This window comes from Emys orbicularis, chromosome 10 (assembly GCF_028017835.1).
Source record: "Emys orbicularis isolate rEmyOrb1 chromosome 10, rEmyOrb1.hap1, whole genome shotgun sequence".
In the NCBI taxonomy this organism is placed as follows: Eukaryota; Metazoa; Chordata; order Testudines; family Emydidae; genus Emys; species Emys orbicularis.
In genome coordinates this window covers 91,026,061-91,036,270 of record NC_088692.1, presented here as the reverse complement: position 1 = coordinate 91,036,270, position 10,210 = coordinate 91,026,061, and the positions used below count along the sequence as shown (strand labels likewise).

The following is a 10,210-nucleotide window of genomic DNA, read 5'->3' as shown; positions in this document are numbered from 1 at the left end:
TGGTGAAGTAGTTAGAGATTTGAATTTCTGATAAACTTTTTACTTGAAATATTTTTAAAATTATAAATCCAATACATAATTTGTGAGAAGATGGCATCTAAAGATTGGGTAGAGAATGTATTATTTTTTTTCATCTTTTGGTCTCTGTAGTCAGTAGTAATAGGAGCTTGTTATCAGTGTTAGACTTACAGATATTGTTTCTGCTTGCTATGAGAAATGTCAGCCTATTAATTGCTTATCTGCAATGTTCCTCCAATGGAAGCTGTAATTAACCTTTTCATTTTATGTCTGACTCATCTGCTCTTTAAAACAATAATAAACATTGGAGAATGTTGCAGGGCTTTGGTGTTTTCCTATATAACAATGCCCATATGTGCTATTTCCTTTCTCCATCTGCCCCTGGCTTTTCTGATCACACTCCAACACAAGAGACTGGAGCAAGTTGCATCATGTCAGCCTCTGGTCTGTGTCAATGTGACATAAAAGTAGCTAGGGAGGAAATGTCCCTTGTATGTTTCTTTTATTTTCATTGTGTTTATTACTGAATTCTTCCCTTCTCCCAGCATCATATCTCCTCCTTTAAACTCTTTGCCTTGTTGTCTTTACTTGACAATTTATCTAATGTTGTTCAGCCTTCTGCATGCCCTAAAACTGAATTAGGGAGAGTGAGCTCAGATATGTCTTTATATGTGTCTGATGTGCTAAGAGTAAAATCCCAAGCAGGAGAGTTATGCTCACAGCTAGATACTGTGGTGCTTTAGAAATACAATACAGAGAGAAAAAAGGCCAGCAGGGTACTTCCTACCTTATTTTAAAATCTCCTTACCAAAGGAGAATCTGCCATCCTCCAAGGCTAGGGATGCACTGGGTCATTAAAAAAACAAACAAAATGGCAATGGGAGATATCCCTGAATGGGAAAGGAAGTAAAAGATAAATGGGACTTGTATTAAGCAGTTCATATTTCCACTGGAAATACTGACATGAGGTTAGAATAGTGTGGGATATCTAACAAGATATGAGCTTAGTAGTGATATGGTGGCCAATAGCTTGCATGACCTTCTCATAAGCAAACTAGGGAAATACAACCTAGATGGAGCTATTATAAGGTGGGTGCATAATTGGTTGAAAAACAATTCTTAGACAGTAGTTATCAGTGGTTCATAGTCAAGCTGGAAGGGCATATTGAGTGGAATCCTGCAGGGATCCATTCTAGGACTGGTTCTGTGCAATATGTTCATCAATGATTTACATAATGGCATAGAGAGTATACTTATAAAGTTTGCTGACGATACCAAGCTGGGAGGGGTTGCAAGAGCTCTGGAGGATAGGATTAAAATTCAAAATGATCTGGACAAACTGGAAAAATGGTCTGAAGTAAATAGGATCAAATTCAATAAGGACAAATGCAAAGTACTCCACTTAGGAAGGAACAATCAGTTGCACACATACAAAATGGGAAATGACCGCCTAGGAAGGAGTACCGCAGAAAGGATCTGGGGGTCATAGTGGATCACAAGTTAAATATGAGTCAAGAGTGTAACACTGTTGCAAAAAAAACTCCACATAATTCTGGGATGTATTAGCAGGAATGTTATAAGGAAGACACAAGAAATAATTCTTCTACTTTGTTCCGCGCTGATTAGGCCTCAACTGGAGTATTGTGTCCACATTTCAAGAAAGATGTGAACAAACTGGAGAAAGTCCAGAGAAGAGAAACAAAAATGATTAAAGATCTAGAAAACATGACCTATGAGGGAAAATTGAAAAAATTGGGTTTGTTTAGTGTGGAGAAGAAAAGACAGAGGGGACATGATAAGAGTTTTCAAGTACATAAAAGGTTGTTACAAGGAGGAGGGAGAAAATTTGTTCTCTTTAACCTCTGAGGATAGGACAAGAAGCAATGGACTTAAATTGCAGCAAGGGAGGTTTAGGTTGGACATTAGGAAAAACTTCCTAACTGTCAGGGTAGTTAAGCACTGGAATAAATTGCCTAGGGAGGTTGTGGAATCTCCATCACTGGACATTTTTAAGAACAGGTTAGAAAACACCTGTCAGGGATGGTCTAGATAATACTTAGTCCTAACATGAGTGCAGGGGACTCTCAAGGTCCCTGCCAGTCTTATGATTCTATCCTCAGACCCTCAATTACTAATGTCTACAGCTCTGTCCTGGTCTAGCTTTCAATTGTTTCTAGACCCCGGTATGGCACCATGCTCCCATGGCTTCCTCCCTGAAGACTCTTTGCCTTTGGTGGCCAGTCTCTGACCCCAGCTCTCCAGCTGAGTCACTCTTCACATTGGTCTCCTTCTGGGGGTGTATCAGAGTTCACAAATACTGACCCTCGTCAGAGTCTTCAGCCCCTTTCTCTGGGCCTGCTACACTCCCTTCTCTGACGTTAGGCCACTCTGCCTGTGGCCGGTGGTGGTGGGGGCCCAGAACCCCCCCACTACTCTGAGCCCCAACCCAGGGACCCTATGAATAGCCACTGCTACTGTTTCCTGGGCCACTTCCCAAGCAGCCCCTTCACCTTTGTACCTCAGAGTTCTTCCAGCTTAAGTCCCAGCAACCAGCCAGGATCTCCTTCTTGCTGCATCTTCTTCGGCCAGCCAGGAGCACCACCCTTACTTCTCTAGCTCCAGGCAGCAACTAAAGTTTTCTAGCCCTGCAGACCCTTTTATATGAGCCTGCTAGGCCCAGATTGTATGCTTCCCTGAAGCCTCTGGATGCTCCCTTGCAGCTCCTTTCTATGCCGCCCAGAATACACACCTCTACGGCTCCCTTTTTGGGGCAGGGTGTGGTAGGCTCTAGCAGGGGACCTCGGGGCCTGGTACACCCTTGTCACACACACCATTCATGATTTTATAGACCTCTATCATATCCCCTCTTAGTTGTCTTTTTTCTAAGTTGAACAGCCCTAATCTTTTTAGTCTCTTCTTGTATGGAAGCCATTCCATACCCTGTATCATTTTTTGTTGCCCTTCTCTGAATCTTTTCCAGTTCCACTATATCTTTTTTCAGATGGGGCCACCAGAAATGAACACAGTATTCAAGGTATAGGCACACCGTGGATTTATATAATGGCATTATAATTTCTGTCTTATTTTCTATCCCTTTCCTAATAGTTCCTACCATTCTGTTAGCCTTTTTTTAACACTGCAGTGACTCTTTTTTCCAAACTCTAATTCCAATTAAGAGAGTTGAAAAGATTTTAAAAATAAAAATATAGCAAATAATCATTTTTGTCAAGAGACAATGTTGATAAACAAAAAGTTGGTCCAATAAGTGTCCAAGATACCAGCCTGGGAAAAGCTCATCCACACACAAAATAGTAAATTAACTTCCAAATTGCAATTCTTTCTAAACTGCACATTTACTGCCCAAGGAGTCACTGCATTTGTGTCAATTAACTGAATGTTTGATACTCAGTGGGCTGTCACTATGCATTAAAAATCTTAACAGTAATACTCAGTGGGATGCTGGACAACACTTGGATCTTGGATATAGGCCAGGGTTGTGAAACCCTGCAACACACCAAGCAGCAGTGTATTTGTAATTCTCAATAGCCAGTGTTTGTTTAATCAGATTAATAAGAAAAAAAATTATAGTGATAGAGGATCAACCCAAACCAGATGAGGAAGAGAAATTACCTCTCTGTTATCTGCTCAATTTTAAACACTTTGCAATTGTCAGTTCAGGTCTTAGATCAACTTCAAGTTCCCATGGAAAATCAGACACATCACAAAAAAAATCAGTGTTAAATATAAAGAGAGGAAAAACTGAGAGGTAGCATCTCACTAACATGTCTGTTAAGACAACTGGCTTCTTCCCCAGTGCCTACAATATGTGTATATTTATTCATGAAAAAAAGTTACTCCCACCTCTGAATTTTCCTGTATGTCCATCTTCTCTGTCTCTGTGTTTTCGACTGTAAGCTTTTTGAGGTCAGGGACTGCCTATTTTTGTGTAGAATATAGTGTAGATCACACTGCTGGCACTAAATACTGTATTGAAGTTACAGTGTTGTCTGGTAAATTATTTCAACCAGTAACAATGTGTAATGGCAGTATTCCAGTTCCTAGTCAAGGAGATACTTTCCTTAATGTATCAATCCCTTACCCTCTCTTCTAGAATAGAAAATCTAGGCACAGACACTAACAAATAAGGTTCCAAACAGCATCTCTCCTCAAAATAAGTGGAGCTCAGCCCTGCACAGAGTGCCAACACAAGGACAAGGCACCACTTCAGTCCCACATAAGTCCCCAAAATATGACTTAAGTAGAACTGAAGCAGTGCCTAGGCCTTGGTGGGTGGCCCACAGCACAGGGTGAATTTCACTTATCAGCTTTGCCTGCTATGCTTATGAATAACTGCAGAATAAGAAACCAGTGTTACCTGTGGAGTAATCTGCATGGCTTGCAGGATCCTGCTCTGCACAGATTAACAATGTTGGTCTCTCTGTAACCCAACAGGTGCCTGAGGGGTCCTTCTCTCTGATGGGAGGGGCTGTTGCTGCTTGTACAGGTCAGTTTCTGACCCCCTGGGTTTCCTTTAGAAAATGAAAATAAAAAATCTGAAGTTAATTTGAGCTCAATATGAAAACAAGGCAGATTTGTCTGAGCTGCTTTAGCCTCATCTGCTGTGTGTCCCGTCCTCCCCCCACCCCCAGTGAAATCCTAGCCACACTGAATGCAGTGACAAAACTCCCATTGACTGTAACCGGCTCAGCATTTTACCCGGGTTTGTAAGAGCCCTGTAGCAGAGTCAGAGCTTCTCTCACAGCGACTGACACTTACCTGGTGGAAAGCAGCAGCAGCCGCCCCATTATTGATACAATGGGTGTCAGGCCGCCCCTGGCTCTAAAACCCAGGCAGCGATTGCGCTTCCCTGTCCTGCCCAATGTGTGAACGCACTGACTCCAGCCCTTGGACCCTCGCACCCTGCAGAGGGTGAAAGCAGGACCGGGGTCTCGCACTAGGACTGAGCCCGGTGCGGCCGGAGTTTTCCTCCGGGGACCCTTTGCCTTGCCATCCACGGCGGGGTGCCCAAGCCCGCGGGACTAGAAGCGACTAGTGCCGCCTCCCTCCGAGCTCTCTGGCGGTTCTCAGGACAGCGCCCACCTGGGCGTCACTGCGGGGAGGAGTCAGAGCGGAGCCGGCACAACCCGAGTTTGGACGCAGCTACAGCACCATGGACAGCCCCAGGTGGCTGCTGCTCGCCGCCGGCTGCTGGCTGCTGCTACTGCCGCCCGGGGACTGGGGGCTGGAGACCAGGGCACTCCGCGGCTTTTACCCCCAGGAGCTCCCTCCATCCAGCGAGAAGGAGCTGGTGAGTGCCAGCCCGAGGGGGCGGGCAGGGCTGACCGACATACCAAGACCAGCTTGGTAGGAGGCAGGAGGGGCTGGGGCCGGCAGCACCCGGTGGGGAGGGGTCGATGGGGTCCTGCCTGCTCCGAACCCACCAGAACCCTCTTGTGTTTTGCAGCTCGGGGCTTTGCAGGAGGCTCTGGAGAAGCTGCAGAAAAAGCGGATTCCACCCTGGGGCAAGAAACTGGGACAAGTGCCAGCGGTAAGGCTCGTTCAGACAATGTATTCTGTAGCCCCGGGCAGGTCAGCCTGTGCTCCCTTGAGCGCTTCTCCCTTGGCACCCTCCTTCTAGACTCAGGGAAGCCGGCACTCCTAGGGCGGTTCCTATCCTGAGTGCAGCTCTGCTGCTCTCTCCGCTTTCTTACAGCGAATTAGCTCACTTCCTATTACCGAAAGCAGGCTTTGGGGCATGGCCACTGAACGCTCTTCTCATCCCCACAGCGGGGTCCTTCAGCACAAGAGTCAAACCATGGGGAAGAAAGGTTCTGGCGTCCACATATGATGAGTTCTAAATATCTAGATGACAAAGACAGATATTGGGGAGGGTGAATTGTGCTGAGGCCAAAGAGCGGAAAGGGGCTTTTTCACCAACACTAAACTTGAGTCACTAAAGAAACTTTCTTGCCTTTCTACTCTGCTGCAGTGCGACGTGGGGGAGCTATGCGCCGTCAGAAAAGCCTCCCGAATTGGAAAGCTGTGCAACTGCCCCAGAGGCGCCACCTGCAACTTTTTCCTGCTGAAATGCTTGTAAACCTCAACACCTCCAGGAGCTAAGATAACAAATGAAACCCAATCCTGTTGAACTGTGCTTGACACGCACTGCTTTGTCTTTGTTGTTGTGTTTTTTTCTATTTAGTCAATAATCTACCCATGTAAAATACTTATCTCCTTTGTAAAATATTTCTTCTCCCTCTGTATTTGTCCTCAGATTAGGAATGAAGACCACAGAGGTAAGGCTTCACAACACTTATTAAAGATCAAAACATAATAATATAACTGAAAATGAAGATTTTTTTCATAGATCTTCATAGATTAATCCAAATATTTAACAGAATTAACTCGATGTAATCATGTAACGTAATAGGATGGCAACATACACTTACATACCAGTTATAATAGGGGGGCAGTAACAAATCCTATATTTACATTGCTTAGCACTTTCTATTATAATTTTTTCTTACAATTTTTGGAAGAGCTGTAGTGCCTCCATTATTTTCAGCAAGAACTTGAAACTTGGCAGGGGTGCTGTTAAAATGCATTAGGCTTATATACAACCATGCAGAGTTAGGGTTCCACAGGTAACTTTAATTCTGGTACACCTCTACCCCGATATAACGCAACCCGATATAACACGAATTCGGATATAACATGGTAAAGCAGTGCTCCGGGGGGGCGGGGCTGTGCACTCCGGTGGATTAAAGCAAGTTCGATATAACGCGGTTTCACCTATAATGCGGAAAGATTTTTTTACTCCTGAGGACAGCGTTATATCGAGGTAGAGGTGTATTTCCTAACTTTGCAGTGCTTGACTTTGCAACTTCAATACCATTCTTTTAATATAGGATTGGTTTGTTAGTTTGGGTAAATTGTGTGTACTGAAATAGAAAAAAGATTTCAAACAAGAAAATTTGCAACTGGAAGCATATGAAGTGAAAATGAATATAAATTCACAGATTTTAAAGCTAGAAGAGAACATTATGACAATCTAGCCTGACCTCTTGCATAACACGGAGAATAGAATTTCACCAAGTCCTTCCCACATCAAGCCCATAACTTCTGGTAGAACTGAAGCATATGTTTTAGAGGAGCATCCAATTTGCTATAAATGCTTCAAGTGATTGAGAATCCATCCTGTTCCTAGGTAAATTGTTCCAATGGTTAATTATCCTCACTGTTAAAAGTTTGTGACTTATTTCTAGTCTGAATTTCTCTAGTTTCAGTTTTCAACCATTTGATCTTGTTATGCCTTTGTCTGCCAAACTAAAGATCTGTCTAGGAAGGAGAGACTGTCTAGGAAGGAGTATGGCAGAAAGGGTTTTAGGGGTTATAGTGGACCACAAGCTAAATATGAGTCAACAGTGTGATGCTGTTGCAAAAAAAGCAAACATGATTCTGGGATGTATTAACAGGTGTGTTGTGAGCGAGACACGAGAAGTCATTCTTCCACTCTACTCTGACATGCACTGCATCTGGGATCAGCGAGGACTGAGAATGCCATATGTGTTTTACTGAAGAATGCTATTGTGTGTTTGTTTCTGCTTGCGGATAACTCATATTTATATTTGAGATTTCTAGAGCAAAGATGTATCTTTTCACTGGACAATTTGGCCTTAGATCAACCATTAATCCACCAGCCTCTTTAGGACTGAAGCTATCTTGATTTACAGTACAATTTATATTTATAAATTTATAATTTAATGTAGATGATATTTAAATTCAGGTTATAATTAAATCCCACCTTTGGGTGCACAAGTTATGGTGCAAGATAAAGCTCTATATTCATAAACTACGTGAACACACATATGAACTTGGTAGGGGCATAAAACTCCACATAGTACAGTTTTATTGATCCAACATTGTAATATGACATCTATATCAGTGATGAACAGCAAGTGCCCAATCCCCCAATCCTTACTTAGGCAAAATTACAACTTCAGTGGAAGTTTTGTCAGCATAAAGACATATGTTTTGCTTCCCTGATGTATGTAGCCTGATGGAATACTAGTGATGACTCCAGAATTATGTCTAAAATTGATTGTGTGTGAGAGTTAGAGTGCTTTTATGTAACAATGATGTGCCATGCTAGGGGCCCTATTCATCAGACTGGAATTAAGGCATACATTTTTAATCATGAGAGTAATTAAGCATTGGAACAATTTACCAAGAGTCATGGTGGATTCTCTATCTCTGACAATTGTTAAATCAGGATTGGATTTTTTTTAAAAGCTGTGCTCTAGGAATTATTTTGGAGAAGTTATGTGATCACAATGGTCCCTTCTGGCCTTTGAACCAATGAATCTATGAACTTGTGTGTGTGTGTTTCTAATGGAGTCCTATGGGGAATGGTTCTTGGCCCTAAGCTATTTAACATTTTTATCAGTGACCTGGAAGAAAACAGAAAATCATTACTGATAAAATTTGCTGGTGACAGATATTGGGAGTGGTAAATAATTAAGAGGACTGGGCACTGATACAGAGTGATCTTGATGTCTTGGTAAGCTGGGCACAAGCAAACAATATGTGTTTTAATATGGCCAAAAGTAAAGTCATACATCAGAACATAAACTATTCTTACAGGATGGGGGACTCTAATCTGGCAAGCTGTGACTTAAAAGAACTTTGGGGATCGTGATGCATAATCAGTTGAACATGAGCTCGCAATGTGATGCTGTAGCCAAAAGGGCTAATGTGATCCTTGGGTATATAAATGGGAATATCAAGTAGGAGAAAAGAAGTTATATTACCTTTGTATTTGGCACTGGTGTAACTGCTACAGGAATAGTGTGTCCAGTTCTGGTGTACACAACATAAGAAGGATGTTGATAAATTGGAAAGGATTCAGAGAAAGGCCACAAGAATGATTAAAGGACTGGAAAATACCCCTATAGTGAAAGAGTCAAGGAAATCAATCTATTTAGTTTAACAAAGAAAAGGTTAATGGGTAACTTGAGCACATTCTGTAAAATACCTACATGAGGAACAGAAATTTGATAATAAAGTGCTCTTCAGTCTAGCAGAGAAAGGTGTAACAAGACCCAGTGGCTGGAGGTTGAACCTAGAAAAATAAAGACTAGAAATAAGGCAGAGTCAAGGTGGATGAGGTAATATATTTTATTGGACCAACTTCTGTTGGTGAAAGAGACTACTTTCAAGCTACACAGAGCTCTTCCTTAGGTCAACAACACTAGAATTAAGGCACACATTTTTAACAGTGAGGGTGATTAACTATGATAACAATTTACCAAGAATTGTGATGGCTTTTTCATCACAGTACATTTTTAAATCAAAATTGGATGCTTTTCTAGAAGATATCCTGTAGTTCAAACAGGAATTAATTCAGGGAACTCCTATGGCCTGTGTTATACAGGAGGTCAGATTAGATGATCACAGTGGTCCCTATGGATCAGTGTGGTCGCTAACAAAACCCAGGAGAGGCACTGGTGGTGGTCTGTTACAGATCACTAAGGCTAAGATTATGTCACGGAGGTTGCGGAAGTCATGGAATGTGTGACTTCCAGCTACCTCCATGACAATGGGGGCCCGCAGCTGACCAGCTGCTGCTGGCAAAGGGGGACTCCGCAGCAGCCCAGCCCAGCCTCCGTGGGCAGCAGGGGACCCTCCTGTGGGGACCTCCCGCAAGTGACCAGCTACTGCTGTTGGCAGTGACCCCTAAGCTGCCCTAACGCCACCACTGGCAGGGGTCCCCACTGCAGGCAGGGCCCCCCAGCAGCTCTCAGACACCGCTGCCAGAGGGACCCGGAGCTGCTCAGTGGCTGTGGGCAGGGGACAGCCCCCTGAAGCTCCCAGCTGGCAGCGGCAGAGGGACCCCAGAGCTGCTCAGTGCTGGCAGGGGGCCCCCTGCAGCTCCCTGATCCCCCCCACAGGGCAGTGGGGGGACCCCTCCCAGCTACTGGTCAATGGGGTCCCTGCAGCTCCCAGCCGCTGCAGAAGGGTGCAAGATGCTGGACCCTCCTCCCTCCACATTTTGTCAGGGATGTTTTTAGTAAAAGTCAGAGACAGGTCACGGCTTCCATGACTTTTTGTTTATTGCCCGTGACCTGTCCCTGATTTTTACTAAAAATATCCATGACAAAATCGTAGCCTTACAGATCACCAAATCAAATCA

At 43.6% G+C, this 10,210-nt stretch overlaps 1 protein-coding gene across 1 annotated transcript; it reads left to right on the top strand.

Annotated features, from left to right (window-relative positions):
• Positions 1 to 5,188: 5,188 nt before the first annotated feature.
• Positions 5,189 to 6,115, top strand: LOC135885178 (cocaine- and amphetamine-regulated transcript protein-like). Its single transcript, XM_065412825.1, has 3 exons — positions 5,189 to 5,326; positions 5,483 to 5,566; positions 6,008 to 6,115. The coding sequence occupies exons 1-3, from the start codon at positions 5,189 to 5,191 to the stop codon at positions 6,113 to 6,115; spliced, it is 330 nt and encodes a 109-aa protein (XP_065268897.1).
• Positions 6,116 to 10,210: the final 4,095 nt, after the last annotated feature.

Bases quoted from the DNA above. Each gene is read 5' to 3' on its own strand.
- LOC135885178 (XM_065412825.1), top strand. From the start codon at position 5,189: ATGGACAGCCCCAGGTGGCTGCTGCTCGCCGCCGGCTGCTGGCTGCTG. The intron at 5,327-5,482 runs GTGAGTGCCAGC...TGTGTTTTGCAG, and splicing joins CATCCAGCGAGAAGGAGCTG to CTCGGGGCTTTGCAGGAGGC. The intron at 5,567-6,007 runs GTAAGGCTCGTT...ACTCTGCTGCAG, and splicing joins AACTGGGACAAGTGCCAGCG to TGCGACGTGGGGGAGCTATG.